The sequence below is a fragment of the Sorex fumeus genome, unplaced genomic scaffold (assembly GCF_029834395.1).
Source record: "Sorex fumeus unplaced genomic scaffold, SorFum_2.1 ptg000007l, whole genome shotgun sequence".
In the NCBI taxonomy this organism is placed as follows: domain Eukaryota; kingdom Metazoa; phylum Chordata; class Mammalia; order Eulipotyphla; family Soricidae; genus Sorex; species Sorex fumeus.
The window spans coordinates 8,420,517-8,439,115 of record NW_026606064.1 but is presented as its reverse complement, the minus strand read 5'-3'; the positions used below and the strand labels follow the sequence as shown (position 1 = coordinate 8,439,115).

Below are 18,599 nucleotides of genomic sequence, written 5' to 3'. Positions count from 1 at the left end.
ACACCCGGCTCTGTGCTCAGGAGTCACTCTTGGGGCTCAGGGGACCATATGCAGTGCCAGGGCCAGCTGCATGCAAGGCCTATGCCTTAACTCTTGGCCCTCCCTGTCCCTGTTTGTTCCCTTCAAAGAAGGCAGATTTCCTGGGACACGGGGGGAACTTTTCTGACAGGTGGACTGTGAGGAACCGTGTAGAGCAGCAGACTACTTCCTCCCCAAGGGGGCCTGTTGGGGGGCTCAGGCTGGGGGCAGAGGGGGGAGGAGGTGCTCCCCCAGCAGATGGGGTTGTGTTGCGGCTGGGCTGTGGACCTGCTGCCCATTGGAATCCCAAAGCAGCCCCGTAACGCCCCACTCCAGGCATCTGTGACCAAACAGTGTTGAGGTGGGGGGCCAGGAAGGGCCATGGGGTACAGTCCCTGTTGCCCTCCATCCCAGCAGCTCTCCCCTCCTGTGAAGTGCCCCCTCCTGTGGGGTGGGGGTACACCGGTTCCTGCCAATATTAGCGTCTGGTGACGTCAGGGTCCCACGCTGACCTCTAGCGCATCCCCGAGGCAGAGCTCCGCCTCCAGCTGCTATAAAGGTCAAGTGCCAGACACTTTGGAAGCTCCGTGTGACTCAGGGTCTTTATTGCCCGCCGGTACACAGCCAGAAGGATCCCCCCACCCCCATGCTTCCCAGGCCCACCCACTTGTAGCCCCAAAGCTCTGAGAGCTGCCAGTGTGGTCTCCAACAGTGCAGCCTGCAGAGTCTTGGCCCGCCCCTCCCCTCCCCGAAAACAAGGAAACCCCGAGGCCACGCCCACCCAGCCCCGTGCCACGCCTCTTCCACCGGCAGGATCCGCCTCTGGGCTTCTGCACGCTTGAACGGGCGTCCTCTGGCACCTGCCACACAACCCTGTGACCATGCCGGACCAAAACCCTGCACCTGCACGGCACCACCTGCACACACACACACACCCCTCCCCCCAACACCTTCCCGTTGGCTGCCCCGGACCCAGGACTTCTGCGTGGGGGTCTGGGCTACACACCTGTCCTGCGGGGAGCCTGGTCACTGGGGCACTGCGGGAGAGAAGGGGCCGTGTCCTGCGGCTTGGACCTCACACACCACGTGTTGCCCCACCTTCCCGCACACCAGCCCAGCTCAGGGCGGCCCCAGCACAGCGGGGTCCCCACCTCCTCACCTCGCACCTCCAGGCGGCACTCGCACTGCGCCTCGCCCTGCAGGTTGGTGGCGCGGCAGACGTAGACGCCCCCGTCGTAGGGACAGGGCTTGCGGATCTCCAGGGTCAGCACCCCCTGCTTGCTGAACATGCGGAAGCGGGCATCCTCGCCCAGGTCCAGGCCGTTCTTCAGCCAGGAGATCTTGGGCTGTGCAACGTGGGGGCAGGAGGGGGCGGCTTGGCCTCAGTCCCGGCGTGCCATGTCCAGTACACCCACTGGTGATGAGGAAGCAGGGCCCCCCCCCCCCCCGCCCGTTTCCCTACCTTGGGGCACCCACGCACGGCACAGCAGAGGGTGGCGTTGTAACCCGCGATGACCGAGCGGTTCACCAGGGGGTGGGTGAAGCTGGGCGCCTCGGAGAAGTCCAGGTCCTTGTAGTTAGGTGGCTCGTAGGTGATGCCTGGGGGTGACAGGACTTTGTCCAGAGAGAGCCAGGCCATCCCAGAATCCCTTCCCTGCACCCCTGGGTTAGGGGGATGGGGTGGGGCTCAGCACCTGGCCTGGGGATAAAGACGGGCTCTTTGGTGGTGGCAGCTGTCTCACTAGGCCCCACCATGTTGTGGCTGATGACCCGGAAGTAGTAGCCGTTGCCGATGATGAGCTCGGACACCACGCAGTGGGTGCGGCGGTAATGCTCCAAGACGGTGAACCACTCCTGGGGGCACACGGAGGAAAGGGAGGGTCTGGGGAGGTGGACAGGCCCTACTTCCTGCCAGGGGCCTCTCAGGTATCCCTGGCATCAACACCCCAAGTGTAGAAGGCACCAGAGATGGCAGGGAGGGGAGAGGCCTGCCCACTCTCAGCTCAGAGCCGGGGTCCAGTGTGGCCCAGCCCGTGGGAAGGTATTGGGGTGCGGGGGTTGCAGCAGCCCAACTCACCATGGTCTTCTTGTCGGCTTTCTGGACCGTGTAGCCCAGAATCTCCGTGTTGCCATCGTCCTGGGGGGGCTTCCACTCTAGAGCCACGTTGAAGCCCCAGGTCTCAGTGACCCGGATATCCTGGGGGGGGCTCGGCTTGTCTGCGGGAGAGAGACCAGAGGGAAGCCCGCCTTGCCCCACGCTTCCCGCAGCAACCGGGCAGGTGAGGGGGGCCTAATCGGGGGACACCGGGCACACACCGACGACCTGCAGGAGCAGTGTGGCCTTGTCCTCCATGCTCTCGATGCGCAGTGACACCTGGTAGGCACCCGAGTGGGCGCGGCGGGCAGTACGGATGAACAGGATGGTGTCCGTGGGACTGTTGCGGATGCTCACGTCCTCCTCAGCCAGCGGCTGCCCTTCCTTGGTCCAGGTCACTTGGGGCCGGGGCTTGCCCTGCAGGGGGGACCGCTTGGCCAGAGCCCGGCTCCCCAGACCCCCAGCCTCCACACCTCGGGCTCTGCTCAGCCCAAGACCCACCTGCCCCTGCCCCCACTCCCAGGCATTGGCCCCTGTCCCACCTGGAAAGGAATGAGGATGTTGACGGTCTCCCCGACTTTCCTCTGGATGGTCTGGCGCAGGTGCCGGGGCAGCTGGAGCCGTGGTCGCTCTGTGGCAGGGAGAGGGTGGCTCGGCGAAGTCCCCACAGGCCCCTGTCCAGGGGCCTAGGCCTCAGGAGACCCCACCCTTCTTCGCCAAGTGGGGTCCAGAATGCTGCCCCCTTTGCTCATCTCCGGACAGTTTACCCAGCTCCTACTTCTTCCCAAGCATCCCCACAGTGCGCTCAGCGGCAGCATAAAGGACAAACAATTTGGTGGAGGTCACACCACTGGTCATCACAGGCCAAGATGTGAATCTTGACTTTGAGACCCCTTTGCCCCGTGCCATTTCCACATACCCCACACACTATGCATCCGCCTCTTCACACACTGAGAACCAAACCCTGTGCCTCGTCTTGGGAACAGAGGGGTGGGAAGTGGGTCCCCGGTAGGGGCCCCGACAGTCCTAAGTGCATGGACAAGAACTGCCTGTGTGAGTTGAGACTCAGAGGCCAGCTCCGGGTCTCGGGTGACACTGCTGCAGGACGGGGGGCTGCCTGGGTACCCCGGCAAGCATCCCGCAGTGTTTACAGGGGTCTGGGTGCAAAGAAAGGCTCCCTCCTTCCTTAAGACCCCCGACTGATGCCACTTGTCCTGGACACGAGGGCCACTCACGCAGTATCTCCTGCACCGTGACAGGCTCCTTGGTGGTGACGGGGGCCCCAGCCCCCGCCACATTGTGCGCCCGTACACGGAACAGCAGCCGGGCCCCCGTGGGCAGCTCCTTCACCAGCAGGGACGTGCGTTCCGTCAGGCCCTGCAGGGCCGACACCCACTCGGAGCCTAAGGGTGCAGCAGGCAACGTGACGGGCAGTGTCAGCATCGACACCCCACCCCACCCTCCTGCCCCCCACTGTCTGGCCTGGGGGGGGGGCCGAGCCACTCACCACCCTCCCGACAGTACTCCACGCTGTAGCCGTCCAACCCGCCTGCTCCCACACGCTCCGGGGGCCGCCACTTGAGCGAGACGGTGGTGTCTGAGACATCCTCCACTGCCAGATGGGTGGGCTCACTGGGGGGCCCTGGGTAGAGGGGAAGTCGGAAGGGGGGTCTGACAGAGCCTGTGATGCCAGGGGAAGTCCCTGCACTAGCCCGGTGGTCACACAGAGAGGCCACCCCTTGGCTGCTTTCAAGGGCGCTAGGAAATCTACCCTGACCCGGCATAGCTCTGTGTGACCACCCCTGCCTGGCAAGTCTGACACGCCAATATAAACCCAGCACCACCTGATATGCCAATATGAACCCCCCAACAGTGCTGCCCGGGGGCTCCAGCAAGTAGCCAAGAGTGGGGAGTGCCGGAGCTCTGGTCATCACAACCATCCAGTGGGGAAAACAAAGCTATGGAAGACGGAACTGGGAAATGGGAGGGCCGGGAGTTAGGACAGTGGCAAGGTGTTTGCCCTGCACATGGCCAACCCGGGTTCCATCCCAGACACCACAAGGTCCACACAGCATACCAGATATGAGCCCAAAACCGGACGAAGAAAAAACAACAGTTGGGGAGGGGCAGGAGCCATAGGACAGAGGGAAAGGTGTTTCCCTTGCATGCAGCTGACATGGATTTGATCCCTAGCATTCCATATTAAGTGTGATTCCTGAGTGCAGAACCAGGAAAAAGCCCTGAGCACTGCCAGGTGTGGCCCCAAAACAAAACCCCCCAAAATATGGTTGGGGAGCTGGGGATAGGACCCCAAGTGGTAGAGTAGCTCCCTTGCACATCTGTGACCATAGGGTGTTCTTTTTGTTTTTTTTCAGGGGAAGAGGTTGGCAGGAAACACCCAATGGTGCTTAGGGCTTACCTTCTGCACTCAGGGGGCACTCCTGGTGGGAGTCAGGGGTGCTGATTCTATGGGGAACTGACTCTGGGATGCTGGGAATCAAACCCAGGTGGGCAGCGTGCAAGACAGGCACTTTCATCACTCTGTACTATTGCTCTGCCCCCTGATTTTGTGGGTTTTTGTTTGTTTTGGGGGTCACATCCAGCGATGCACAGGAGTTACTCCTGGTTCATACACTCAGGAATCACTCCTGGCAGTGCTCAGGGGACCATATGGGATGCTGTGAATCAAACCTGGGTTGGCCGCATGCAAGGCAAACACCTTACCCGCTGTGCTATTGCTCCAGCCTCCTGATTTTGTTTTTTAAGGGAGAACCACACTCTTCAGGGGCGGGGGCACCTGAAATGGCTCCTAGCAGAGCTCAGGGAAGAGCTGACCAGTGGTGGTGCCCAAGGAAAATGCGGTGCAGCGTGCACAACCCGTGTTGGGCAGCTGCCAGCGTCACTTCACCCAGCAACAGCTGCCTGAGGCCAGGAGAAACGGTTTCCATCCCCGTTTCACTGAGAGTAGAAAGGACAGTGCAAGAACTTCCAGGTCCCCTGTGACTAGATGGGGTGCAGGGCCAGGCCCCCAGCTCACCGATGGGCATGAAGGGCTGGGAGGCGGGGCTGGGCCGGGACATGCCGATGGCGTTGACGGCGTAGACGCGCATCTCGTACACCACGCCCTCGATCATGCGGCGGGCCTCGTAGCGCCGCTCGCGCACCAGGTCGAAGTTGAGCCGCATCCAGCGGTAGCTCTTTTTCTTCTTGCGCTCTAGGATGTAGCCTGCGGGAACAGCGGTGGCAGCTCGGGTGGGGGTCCCGGGGCCCGCCGTGATCCCCTGCGCTTGCTGGGCTCCACGTGCCCACGAGCTCACCCAGGATTGGCTGCCCGCCGTCATAGGCCGGCGGTTCCCACTCCACCACGCACGAATCCTCGCCCACGTTGCTTATCTTGGGGGCTGCTGGGGCATCTGGCACATCTGGGGGCGGGAGTGAACGCAGATGAGTCTTGGCTGGGCTCAGGGTCAGCTTGCTTGTACCCCCCCCCCCACACACACACGCATACACACATATATACACACCCCTAGGGCCTAGGCAATCTTTATTTTTGAAAAGCTTTATTTTCTAGACGTTTTTCAAGTTATTTATTTTGGTTTGGGGGCCACACCCATAGATGCTCAGGACATACTGCTGGCTCTGCACTTAGGTGTCACTCCTGATGGGCTCGGGAGACCATATAGGGTGCCAGGGACCGAACCCAGGATGGCCTCGTGCAAAGCAAGCTCCCTACCTGCTGTAGTATTGCTCCACCCCAAAAGACAAAGACTTGGGGGAGGGGCGGGGGAGACGACACGCCGGAAGTGCTCAGGCTTACTCCTGGCTCTGCACTCAAGGATCACTCCTGGCGGGCTCACTCCAGGGACCCCATGGGGTACTGGGGACCAAACCCAGGTCAGTCGAGGGCGAGACAAGTACCTTACCCGCTACACTATCTCTCCAGCCCTTTTGGGGAAAACTTTCAGATGATGATGATGTTGACTTTGTGGTGCTGGGAATGAAGGCATAACCTCTCGTATTAAGCAAATGCTCTACCGAGCAGCCAGCCATGTCTCCGGAACATCCTTGTGACCAAAGCCCAGGCCTTGGGCGTCTCCCCACTGCGCACGCGCAACCAGGTCCCGGCCACTAACCCCCGCAGCCGCGAGGGCGGCCCCTGGTGTTCATTGAGCGAATGACAAGGACCGCGCCTCAGTGGGGGGAGGAGGGGGCTCACCGATGACCTTGACGGTGAGATTGACCTGGTCCTCGCCCACTGGGTTCTTCACGGTGACGATGTAGACGCCCTCGTCTTCTTTCTCCGCCCCCTCGACGGTGAAGATGCTGCGGTCCTTGGTGGTCTCCACCCGGACCCGGCCCTCCGTCTCGCAAAGTACCTGCGGGCACCAGGGGGGTAAGGGGGCCAGTCGGACCCCAGCAGGTACCGAACCCCTGTCCCCCGGTTCTGCAATGGGGAGCCGGGAACAGAAGCGTCCCAGGGAGTGGAGGTGCAGCCCCACCGAAGCGCCGAAACCTTCCCGGGTTTCAGCTCTAACGCTGACCCTGTCCTGGAATACAGGACACTCTCCTAACTGTTCCGTGCCTCAGTTTCCTCACCTACCAAGCGGGAATGCCATGACCTCCCAGGGCACAGCTGGGAGGAAGCATGGAGCAAGAAGGAAAATGAGCACCGTTCCCCCCGCCCCCGAAAGTTCTCCCCAGACCCCCTCCCGGCAGCATGAAGTCAGCACAGAGCCCAGGTGGGCTGTCAGGGTGAGATGGGGGGCTCTGTTGAGGTGTGACCCACCTGCACCCCAGAGTGAATGCTGCATACCAGCTTTTTTTTTTTTTTTGCTTTTTGGGTCACACCCAGCGATGCTCAGGGGTTACTCCTGGCTCTGTAACTCAGGAATTACTCCTGGTGGTGCTTAGGGGACCATATGGGATTCTGGGGATCGAACCCAGATCGGCCATGTGCAAGGCAAATGTCCTACCCGCTGTGCTATCGCTCTGGCCCCTCTGCTCACCTTCTTGTCAAACACCCAGTCCTCACTGGAGCCTGTGTTCGCAGGGGTCTCGGAGGGCGGCCCCGTGGCACCTTTACTCCCCTGAGGAGAGAGCAGGTGGGAAGGAAGGGCCGAGGAGAGCTCCCCACCACTGAGCCCCTGCCCCCACCCCTAAACCTCACTGTAGTGTAGGGATGGGATGATGCCCCCCGCACCTGTGGGACCACCTTCTGCCAGATCACTGTGGGAGCAGGGTCACCCGAGATGGGCACGTCCAGCCGCAACTTGTTGCCGGCCACAACCACGATGGTGTCCGGCGTGCGGCCAGGGCAGTCCAGGTGGATCTTGGGAGGTTCTGGTTGGAGGGGTGCACAGAGTTAAAAAGGAAAAAAAAAGGGACCCAGGACTCAGGAGAGAGGGGGACAGGGAAGGACCGCTGCTCTGAGCTTTGCAATCCCCATCCCTGAGGCAGCCTTCCCTGCCCGGCTTTGCCACAGTACACACGGGCACCACGCACCAGTCAAGATCCAGGAGATTTCTCTCAGCCCAGGGCATCACTTCCCCAGGCAGGAGGAATGGGTCAGAGGGTCCCCGAGTGGAACATTTCTCAAACTGTTGTTTGGGGGCACTCCAAGTTTTTTATCAGGAAAAATGACAACTGAAGGGCAATGAAATGAGGACACCCCAGATTCAGTCAGATTAGACTTGTTTCCATGCCTCAAGTGCTAATGCTGCCCCTGAACCTGTAAGAGGTGTGGTGGAAGGGTCTGTGTTCCCCGGGTTGATTTGCCCCTTGTGCCTCTGTTCATGGCCTCAGCCCAGACTACTGGCCTGAAGTTTTGGGTATTAACATGCCTCATTAAGGTGGGATCCCAAAGCAAGAAAACTTTCTCAAGGATTGAACTTTTGGGCTACATCCAGCAGTGCTCAGGGCTTACTCCTAGCTCTGTGCTCAGGGATCACTCCTGGCAGTGCTCAGGGGACCATATGGAATACTGGGGATCAAACTCGGCTTGGTCACATGTATGGTAAGTGCCCTACCAGCTGTACTATTGCTCCAGCCCCTTGGGTGAAGATGAAACTTAATCTCATAAGTTTAAGCACATAGGAATAGGGGGTCTCACAGCCCCCTGCCCCCTTTCCTTTCTTTCCATGCTGTAGAGGGAGAAGGAAACTAAGATTAAGAGTTTGTGCGTGGTGGCAGAGTGTGTGTGTGTGGGGGGGGGGGGTCAAACCCTGGTTCTTCTTTCTGCAAGGGAAGGTCGTGGGATAGGGAGGCGGGGTGCTGCTAGGAGGTACAAGGGCCCCCCAAACTCACCCTGCCTGGGCACGAAGTCGATCTTGACCTCTGCAAAACAAAGAAGAGCCAGTGGTCATGGTCAGGGGGTATACAGCATCAGTCCCCCCCCCACCCCCACCCCTGCACACTACTCACCCATGAAGTGGAGCTTGGCAGACAGGTTGCAGGCGAAGCCCTCGGGCACGAAGCTGTAGTCAGCCTCATCAGCAGGTGTCACATCATCGATGGTCAGTTTGTGGACCCTGTCAAGCAGAACCAGCTCAGCGGATCCATGCCTCATGCCCCTGGCCTCACCAACACCCAAGCCAGGCTTCGGGGGCAGGGGCAGGTTGGCTTTAAATGGGCTCACAAATGTTATCTCTAATTTTTTAAATTTTTCAGCTGGGGACACACCCAGTGGTGCTCAGAGCTTACTTCTAGCTGTGTAATCAGGAATCACTCCTGTGGGCTCAGGTGGCCATATAGGGTGCCAGAGATCAAATCTGAGCCACCTCTTATTTTTGTTTATTTGGTTTTTTTTTCTTTTTGGGTCACAGCCGGCAATGGTCAGGGACTACTCCTGACTGTGCACTCAGGAATTACTCCTGGCAGTGCTCAGAAGACCATATCGGATGCTAGGGATCAAACCCAGGTCAGCCGTGTGCAAGGCAAATGCCCTGTCCGCTCTACTATGGCCTCTTGGAGACGGGGCAGAGCTGGTCCCTCTAATCCCCTTAACTGGGGACCAGCACCAGAGCGAGGCGTCTGGGAGGAGGCCCCAGCTACCAGAACTGACCCCTGTGGGCTCTTACCCTGCTCATGAGTTGAGGGGCGCTTGTTTTTTGTTGCTTCTTGGGCTCTCATGGGCTCCCCTCCCCCATCTGTCTGTCTCTGTGCATCATTTTTCTTTCTCTTTCATCCTATTTCCCGTCTCTCATCCATCCTCTCTCTGACCCTCATACATCTCTGCCTCCTGCCACCTCTCTCTCTCCCTCTCTGTCCTTTTCTCTCCCTGGGTCTGAGCACTCACCGCCCGATGTGAGACACTTTGATGCGGCTATCGGGCACCAGCTCCTTCCCGTTCTTCAGCCACACGCCCCGCACGTTCTCGTCTGACACCTCGCACTTGAACACGGCCTGATCTTTGGCGCCCACCGTCAAGTCCGCGATGCTCTGATACACCTCCAGCTTTTTCTCTGGGAGGCCGGGCGTGGGGGTTGGGCTCGCATGGGCTGCAGGCCGGACGGCGCAGCCACCCAGGAGCCTCGGGTATGTGTGGGGGTTGGGGTTGGGGAGATCAGACCCTCCCAGATTCCTCTGAAGGCATCCCTCGGAGCTGGCCATAGGAGACCAAAGAGGGCGTCAGAGGGACATGCCCCAGGTCTCGGGGCCTGCATCCTGGGCTCCGTGGGGGGCTCACCCTGCACGATGAGCTCAGCCAGCGCTTGGCCCCCGCTGGTGCGCAGCGCATAGTGGCCCGCGTCCTCCAGAGTGGCTTCATTGATGATCAGGTGGTGTTTGCGGCCGTCCTTCTTGAACCGATACTTGAAGGTCTCCTCCCGCGTCAGCTCCACCCCGTCCTTGAGCCTATGAGGGGGGCGAGCAGTGAGCATGCCACCTTGGGGACCCCCGCCTCCGCCCCAGCAAGCTCACGTCACACCACACCCCCATCATGCCAAGTCATGCCCCTCTGAGCCACGCCCCCACCAGGCCCCACCATGCCAAGCCACACCCCGAGCCACACCCACCACGCCAAGCCCCACCCCACCGAGTCACACCACGCCCCCAGTATGCCAAACCACGCCCCTCTGAGCCACGCCCCCACCAGGCTCCACCATGACAAGCCACGCCCCCTGAGCCCAGCTCCACCAAGCCAAGCCCCTCCCCACCGAGTCACCCTATGCCAAACCACGCCCCTCCCAGCCACGCCCACACTAGCCCCCAAACGGCAAACCCGCTCCTCTGAGCCACGCCCCAAGCCACACCCCAGTGAAGCCACACCCACCGTGCCACGCCCCCTCCTGGCTCTCACCATTTCACCTGGGCCCCCTCCTCGGACACCTCACACTCAAACTCCACCCGCTGGCCCACCATCACCAGCTGGTCCTCCAGGGGCCGCACAATCAGCACGGGGGGCTCTGTCGAGACAGGGGTGTGTGTGAGGACCTCAGCCCCGGGGGCCCCTCCCTCCCTAGGACAGGGTCCACGGCCCACCTTTGACAAAGAGCTCGGTACTGCACTTCTCGCCACCCACCACGCACTGGTAGGCTGCGTCGTCGGCCAGCGAGCATTGGCTGATGGTCAGCGTGCGCTTGTTGCCCACCGTCTCGAAGACGTACCTGCGGCAGGGCAGAAGGCAGGGAGCCTCCGACTCAGCACTCGAGCCCCTCCCAGGGGGACCCCCACCTGCGCCTGTCAGGGGCTGGGTTCTTCCTTACTTGCTGTGGATTCGAGGGGGGCAATGCAGCGTCCGAGAGGAGCAGGCCCAAGAGCATCAACACCGAATGCAAAGTTGGACCCAAGGGAGAAAAATGGGGGAGTTGGAGAGAAGGGGATGCAGCGCTCCACTGAAGGGGGGGCAGCCCTCCACCCCAAGACCCCAGGACCCGGCCCGCGCACCTGCCGCTCATCTGGATCTCCTGTCCGTTCTTGAGCCACTTGATCTCCGCGTCGGGGTCGGCCAGCTCCACGCTCAGCCGGATCTTCTGGCCTTTGCCCACCTGGTAGGCCGGCTCCAGCTTCTTCTGAAAGGCTGACGCTGCTCCTCAGCCCCCAATGCCCCGCAGCCTAGGTTCCCTTCTGCACCGTCTGCCTTCCCCCTTTGTCTCCCTATATTTCTACTGTAACTATTTTTTTCTTTTCTTTTTAAATATAGGTAGCCTTTACTTTAATTGCTTTTTTTGGGGGGGTCACACCCGGCAATGCTCAGGGGTTACTCCTGACTTTGCACTCGGGGATCACTCCTGGCAGTGCTCCGGGGACCATGTGGGATGCTGGGAATCCAACCCAGGTCAGCCGCGTGCAAGGCAAACTCCTTACCCGCTGTGCTATCCTCTACTGTAACTATTTCTTTCTGTGGCTTCCCCCCCCCCACCCCTTTCTTTCTGGGAAGAGTCTCCCAAGCAGCGCTCAGATCCAAGGACCACATCCCGAGCGTGATGTCAGGCAGCTGTGCGGCTCTGATGGGTCAGTGCGGGGGCGGGAAGGAGGGGGGTACCAGCAGTGCTCAGGGGGCCTTGCTTGGGGGCCTTGCACATGCCTGGGACTCCCTCCAGTCCTTGGAGCTTTCTGCTCCACCCTGCCTCAGTTCCTGTGTGTGCGCGCGAGGGGGGGGGGGGTCCTCTGAGTTATAACCTTTGCCCTCATGCACCCAGGCTAATGTGGACACCCCACAGGAGCCAGAGGGCATAGCCTGGGGTCAGGGCTGAACCCCTCCCTTCCCTCTGGCTGAGAGGGGGGCAGCCTGCACCCTCCCTCTGGGGGCTACCTGTGCTCTTCTTCTCGTCGCGCTTCATGCCCTTGAGGCGCTTAAGCATCCCGCGCAGGTCCGTGACGCCGTGCTGGAAGGCGATGCGCTCGTACTCGGTGGGCGGCGCCTGCCGCAGGATCTCCCACACGTCCTCCTCCGCTGGAGCCTCCAGCTTCGCGTCCCTGCGCCCCAGCCCAGGCCTCAGCGACGCCCCCAGAAGGAACTGCCGCCCCCTTACTTGCTGTGGATTCTCCTCCTCCCCACACCGGGGGCGGGGGGGCTGTACCCCCAACTCCCAAGGGCGAGGCTTCCCCCACCCTGAATAGGACTGTCTGGGGGCAGGACCCGGAACCCCAGCATCACTGGCCCGTTGGGGGGAAGGCGGCTTAAGACTAAGTGTGGGGAACTGGGGCTGCCAAGAGGCTCCTGGCTGAAGTCGGGGTGACGGCACTCACCGCGGGGTTCGGAAACTGCTGCTCCAGGAGGGGCGGAGAGGCAGGGCAATATATTAGTGGGGGACCCCCACAAACCTCAAGCCCTCCTCCCTGAACTCACACCCCTCCATTTTCGGGGTCCCACAGTGTACCACGGGGACCCAGCACTTTTGGTCTTGTTTGCTCCCTCTGAGCCCCCACAGGTGGGTGACACTGGTGGTCTGAGGCTTCCCCACCCAGGCACTGGAGTTCTGTCACCACCCAGGCAATCCCAATGGGGTCCCCAGGTCCAGACTCACTCTCTGGAGAGACATAGCAGCAGCAGCGAGGTGATGGTGGGTGCCGGAACGCAAAGGGGGGGTACAGAGAGGACAGGGTCAGAGGGGCGGGGCAGGCAGCTCAGGCCTCGGGGGCTGTGAGGCTGGGCCCCCTTGGCTGGGGACAGTGACTTGCATAGGGGAGGGAGCTTGGGCTCCTCTGGGGAAATGATTGGATGATTGGGGCCCTCCCACCCAAACTCACCTCTTTTCTTTTCTTTTTTTTTTTTTTTTGCTTTTTGGGTCACACCTGGTGATGCACAGGGGTTACTCCTGGCTCTGTGCTCAGGAATTACTCCTGGCAGTGCTTTGGGGGGCCATATGGGATGCTGGGAATCGAACCCGGGTCGGCCACGTGCAAGGCAAATGCCCTACCCGCTGTGCTATCTCTCCAGCCCCACCCAGGCTCACCTCTTTTTCAACAGCGAGCTGAAGTCCAGAGTCCCCGCATCCTCACTGTCACTGGTGAGAGGGACCCCGAGTGAGGTCATCAAGAAGGAGTTCAGGAGGGAGAGGGGCAGGTGGGGTGCACAAAGGGAGGGACACAGACTGGGGTGAGGGCCTGGTCTCAGTCCCCAGGCTGTGTTTGGGGGAGGGGTACCTGGTCCTCCGGCCTCCTCCAGACAGGCTCCTATGGGGGTGACACACAGTTCCTCCCTTGTTAGGTCCTGCCCTGACCTCCCCACCTCACCTCCCAGCAGAGATCCCCTGACAGCACCCCCAGGCCTGACCCCCACGTCACTCCCAATCTTGACCCCCACATTAGCCAGCCCGGCCCCCCACATCCTCTCACGCTCCAGCCCTGGCCTTCCCACTTACGTGCGGCGGAAAGCAGATCGGAGGTCCAGGTCACCTGGGCCAATGGCCTCTGAGCTCAAAGAGGGGGCCGAGTTAGGGGGTGACCTCAGAGAAAGCCTGCCCAGGGCCCTGCCCGTGGCCTCTGAGCCCCGAGCACCTGCCCACCCAGGTCTCCTAGGGATGTGTGTCTGCCCTAGGACCCGATTTCCGGAGCCTTCCCAGGTCCAGGTCAAGGTGGGTGGGAGTGGGGGCCCACTATGGTCCCCTGAAGTGGCTCAGTTCCATGCCTGGTGCTAGGAATCTGAGATTCGAGATTGAGCACGCCCCAGCCCAACTCTGGAAACTTCCACGGGCTTCTGTGTGCCAGACCCGCACAGGCCTGAGCATCGGGAGACGGAGCCCAGCCCCAGGTACAGCCCAGGACCCTGCACCCAGGGCAGACCCCAGAGACCCTCACCGTGGACCGTGAGGTTAAAGTTGCAGCTGTCAAATTTGTCTTTGGTCGACACCTCGCAGCGGTAGCCTCCCGCAGAGGTGGTCTGGGCATCGGTGATGTGCAGCTCAAAGAGGTAGATCTGAGAGGGGTGGGGAGACGGGGAGGCTTGGGCGCTTCACCTCTAAAAGCAAGGGGGGCTGTTTCCAACCTTCCCACCGGCTGGGTTGGTGTTCGTAGAGAAAGGAGATACCGCACTGCCCTCTGCTGGCCGAGTGTGGTAAAGGCTTCCTTTCCGAGCGGACTCATCACTCCCGCCCAGAACCTCCCGGAGGACGCCCCGCCTGGACTTCCTGAAGAATGTTCTGGATGGTGACTGGGGAACCCTGAGTGTGAGTCCCATCCGTCCATCAAGAGCTCCACACTCGCCCGAGCGATAGTACAGCGGGTAAGGTGTTTGCTCTGCATGCGGCTGACCTGGATTTAGTCCCTGGCATCCCATATGGTCCCCCTAAGCACCGCCAGGAATAAGCCCTGATCATCGCCAGGTGTGACCCAAAAAAGACAAAAAAAAAAAAAAAAGAGCTCCACACTCTCCCTGGCTGGGGCTCCCCAGCTATGTGATGTCCTCGGCCTTGCTGGGCTCCTGCCCCTCAAGCGTTGTTCTGCGCTCTAAGCTCCCTGCCTCCGTGAACCTCCCCATGCTCCGTGCACACCTGAGCACGCCCAACCTGCTTCCTGGGCTCCCCGTGTCGCTCCGTGCACTCTCTGTGTGCTTGCAGTCTCATGGAAACCCCCATGCCTCCCTGTGGACCCAATCACTGCCACCACCACTGCCAGTCTTTCCGTTCGTGTTTCCTGGAGTTCGGTTCCTTTTAGACCCCTGTTCATGCCTACACAACTCCTGTGTGCTTGCCCCGTGCACTGTGCACGCACCCCTGCAGGGCACGTGCATGTCTCCATGCCCTCGTGCACGCGCACCACACGCCCCAGTCCACGACCTCTGTGCACGCACCCCATGCACCCTCGTGCGCGCCCCTGTGCCCCGGGTGCGTTACCCTCAAGGTCCCGTGCATGCGCCCCACAGGCCCACCTTGCTGGCACGGTCGTAGCTGTCGTGCAGCTGCAGGTGCTGGCCCACCTTGCTGCTCAGGTCCACCCACTTGCCCTTGAACCACCTGACCAAGGGTGGTTTCAGGAGGCTGGCCCCCGCCACTCGGGCTGAGAAGGTGATGCTGCCGCCTGCAGGGAGAAAAGGGGTGCCAGGCTGAGCTGGGGTCCTGCTGACATGGTGCCCACAGCCCTCCCCAGCGCGGCTGTTCCACACTCACCCACGGTCACTTCGCCGTCCTGTGGCCGCATCACAAAGAGACCGATGGGGTCCTCGGGAGCACTGGACTCTTTGGGGGCACCCAGTCCTTCAGGGGCACCCAGGCCATTGGGAACACCGTGACCATCAGGGGCGGCTGAGCTTGACCCTGGGGACACAGAGCTTTGAGACCTGCCCAGGACACGGCCCCCCTTGCTCCCCTTGCAGGCTCAGCCCCGCTCACCTTCGGGCTGTGGGGCACCTCCGGCAGGCTGGGTGGTGTTGGCAGGGGCTTCTCCTGGTGCTGCAGGGGTCTCTGCCGTGGGGCCGGGGGCAGGGCTAGGCGCTGGCTCCGCCTTCTCTGCAGGGCATGATGGGTCTGGAGCCCCTTCTAGCATACAGCCCTCCCATCCCCACAGACCCACGCATGCCCTGTGCAGCGTCCAAGTGCCGCTGGGTCTCACTTCCCACCCGTCCCCCCAGACCCCTTCATTCCCTGAGTTTTATCCACCTCCCCTGATCACATCCCGCCCCCCCCCGCTTCCTCTCTCCTCAGTGTCCCCAAATCCCAGATCCAAGATCCCGGTTCCTCTGGCCTCCCTTGCCAGGAACTTGGCTGTGGAGCGGTGAGGATTGGCTGGGCTGGGCGGGGCACTGGACCTTGCACACAAGGTCTCATGCTGGCCCTGGGGGTTCCGCAATGGAGCCTTCTTCAGGGTCCTTCTCCCCAGGAATCACACACACAACCAGGGGAGTCTGGCCACCTCGGCTCATGTGGTGCCCCCAGGCTTTGGACTCATGACCTAGTGCTTGCACACATTGGCATCATTTAACCCATCTTCCAGTCATCCTCCTCCCCACGCCCCCACCCCCGAGATCCCTCTTCTAGCAAGCTTCCTTTTCAGATATGATAGGGGTGAGAAAGAGGGGCAGTAGGAGGTCAAAGGTCACAAAGGAACAGCTATGGGAACATCGGGACATTCTGCATCATTTTTGTGTGACTTTTACAAGAGCCATTTCCACCATCCACTTTGAGGGTGCCTTGACAGATTCACTCCTTGCTTCTCCCCTGCCCTGCCCGTGGGGTGACACCGGCCCCCAGTATTGCTCCCTCCCCACCTGGCCTGGATCATGCTCCCTCCTTCCCCCAACTCCCAGGCTGAGGGGGCTTCCTGCCCACCAACACCCCCTAGGGCTCCCCCTGGCGGCACACAGCCCACAGTCGCCAGCTGGCATTTGTCCTGCTGGTACATGTCTGTGACCCCAAGGGTTCTTGGAGGGCTGGAGCGATAGCACAGCGGGTAGGGCGTTTGCCTTGCACGCAGCTGACCCGGGTTCGATTCCCAGCATCCCCTATGATCCCCTGAGCACCGCCAGAGTTAATTCCTGAGTGCAGAGCCAGGAGTAACCTCTGTACATCGCCAGGTGTGACCCCCCCCCCAAAAAAAAACAAGGGATCTTGGAGGAGAGAGTGAGAAAGTAGCTCCGTGTGCCCTGGGCCACGGATGGAGAGGCAGAGGGCAGGTCCCGGCCCCAGAATTTAGCCTCCAGAAGGGCCCACTAGGGTCTCACCTGCCTCTGTGACCTTGAGGTCAAACTTGACCTTGGAGGTGCCTGCGATGACCGCATAGGAGCCCTGGTCTCCGGGGCCCACGTCGCGCACGGTGAGGGTGTGCCGGTTGCCCTCGGCACTCAGGCCGATCTTGTCACTGGCGCTGAGGTCGCTGCCGTCCCGCTGCCAACGCACCTTCACTCCCGCCCGCTCCGTCTCTGCCTCGAACACTGCCACGCCGCCCGCCGCCACGGTAAGGGACCGCGGCTTCTTGCTGAAGGCTGAGACTGACGGAGCACAGGAGCTGAGCCCTCGGCCTGCAGCCCCCCCCCCCCCGTCCTGTGAGAGCCCCCGAATGCACCCTCCCAGCCCCAATACTGGTGTGCCTGGTGTGCCTGCTTCTGCTTCTCACCTCTCCGGTGAGTCCCCAGGCTGCTGGCCCGCCCCCTTGCCGGGAAGCCCAGCCCCCCTCTGTCCCCGACATCTGGGGCCCACAATGAGGGACCTGGAGTTTCTTGTCTGCTTGCATGGGGCTAAATTTGGCACCGCGGGCCTCGGGCTGAGATAAGGCCGGGGGTGGCAGCTGGGGACCAGATGCCTGGCCTGGCCCAGCTCGGGGTTGGGACCTGGGGACCTTCTCTGCCCTTGGCCCTGGCTCAGAGACCTCCTGACCGTCCTCTCCTTGTCCCTGTGGAGGCCATGGGGGTGGAGGGGACAGTCTCCTAAAGCAGGGACTCCTGCAGCTAGCTGCGTCCAAAGCAGCTCAGAGAAATGGGGAAACTGAGGCCTAAAGTGGACTGGGATCTCGTCAAAGGGAGGCCAAAGGAGAAAGGGAAGGGACAGGGACAGTGGCCACCTGCACCCTGAGAGCGGTGCCAGCCTCGAACCCTTCCTGCCTGGTTGTCTCCCTCCCTGTAACCCCTCCCGCTCTGCAGGGGAACAGGAAGGAGAAACAGTGAGAAAGGAGACGGGAGGCTGGTTCCCCCAATACCTGGATGCCCTCACTCCTGTTCTGGGGCTCGGCGACCTGGCCTCAGCCACCTCCTCCGCTACTTTCCCCAAGACCCAGATGCCCCCGGCCCTCCCCGGCCCACACTCAGCCTGTCCCAGGCCCGACCTACCTGGTTTCTTCGTCGGCTCCGGCATCTTGAGAGAACGCGCCCAGGAATGGGGCAGACACAGGCACCCTAATGGGAACTGAGCAGGACCCCTCCTGCCCTATATAAGGCCTCCCCCCTCCCCAACACCCCTTATCTGCCTCCTGCCTGGGCCAGCGGCTAAATATAGACGAGTTCCAGAGAGCGAACTCAGGGGGTGGGGGATGCATTGTTCCCGCTGGGCCCGTCCCTTCCCCCACCCAGGCCAAGTCTGAGAGTACCTGCCCCCTCTCCCCCGTCATGCGGGTGATTGTGTGAGGGAGTGTGGGGGACCCCAGAGCCCCGAGGCTGGTCCACTGCACACCTCCTTCCGGGGTGCCTGGACACTGCAGGCTACCGTTCCTGGGGACCCGGGGACCCGGGGACCCAGGTTCTGCCTCTCCCCCTGCTTCCCAGCGCTTTTGTTCTTCTCCCCTATAATGTGCACCTGGAGAGCAGCATCCACAAAGGACGGGCTCCTACTGAAAGTGCTCAGCACAGGTCTGGCCCGCTGGCCACCTGCCCGCGTCCTCCTGCTCCTCAGCCTGGACCGGCCAGAGCTATATCCTGGGTGCGCCTGGTCCAGGCCAGGTGGGGAGGGAGCAATACTGGGGGGGGGGGCGGGTGTCACCCCAGGGGCAGGGCAGGCGAGAAGCAAGGGGTGAGGCACCCTCAAGGCACCCTCAAGGTGGATGCCGGAACTGGCTCTTGTAAAAGTCACACCAAAACAATGCCTGATGTCCTGATGTCCCTCATGTTCCCACAGCCATTCCT

The 18,599-nt window shown here is 61.4% G+C and overlaps 1 protein-coding gene across 1 annotated transcript; it reads right to left on the bottom strand.

Moving 5' to 3' along the window:
* Nucleotides 1-635: 635 nt before the first annotated feature.
* MYBPC3 (myosin binding protein C3) lies at nucleotides 636-17,861 on the bottom strand. The gene is made up of 34 exons (XM_056132375.1): nucleotides 17,811-17,861; nucleotides 16,710-16,976; nucleotides 15,382-15,498; nucleotides 15,160-15,306; nucleotides 14,922-15,070; nucleotides 13,853-13,970; nucleotides 13,417-13,465; nucleotides 13,199-13,228; nucleotides 13,009-13,059; nucleotides 12,302-12,322; nucleotides 11,865-12,028; nucleotides 10,997-11,129; nucleotides 10,816-10,818; nucleotides 10,592-10,716; nucleotides 10,410-10,515; nucleotides 9,798-9,964; nucleotides 9,408-9,573; nucleotides 8,534-8,640; nucleotides 8,417-8,446; nucleotides 7,314-7,453; nucleotides 7,120-7,200; nucleotides 6,330-6,489; nucleotides 5,431-5,535; nucleotides 5,151-5,339; nucleotides 3,621-3,755; nucleotides 3,349-3,516; nucleotides 2,656-2,744; nucleotides 2,335-2,530; nucleotides 2,096-2,235; nucleotides 1,713-1,872; nucleotides 1,481-1,617; nucleotides 1,178-1,364; nucleotides 1,025-1,055; nucleotides 636-878 (listed from the first exon to the last, which is right to left on the bottom strand). The coding sequence occupies exons 1-33, from the start codon at nucleotides 17,833-17,835 to the stop codon at nucleotides 1,045-1,047; spliced, it is 3,873 nt and encodes a 1,290-aa protein (XP_055988350.1). The 5' UTR covers nucleotides 17,836-17,861; the 3' UTR covers nucleotides 636-878; nucleotides 1,025-1,044.
* Between the last annotated feature and the right edge of the window lie 738 nt (nucleotides 17,862-18,599).

Excerpts from the sequence above, each read along its gene's own strand:
- MYBPC3 (XM_056132375.1), bottom strand. The coding sequence starts at position 17,835 with ATGCCGGAGCCGACGAAGAAACCAG. Across the intron at positions 13,229-13,416 it reads CGATCTGCTTTCCGCCGCAC|GAGCCTGTCTGGAGGAGGCC; the intron begins GTAAGTGGGAAG and ends TCACCCCCATAG. Across the intron at positions 2,236-2,334 it reads ACTGCTCCTGCAGGTCGTCG|ACAAGCCGAGCCCCCCCCAG; the intron begins GTGTGTGCCCGG and ends TCTCTCCCGCAG.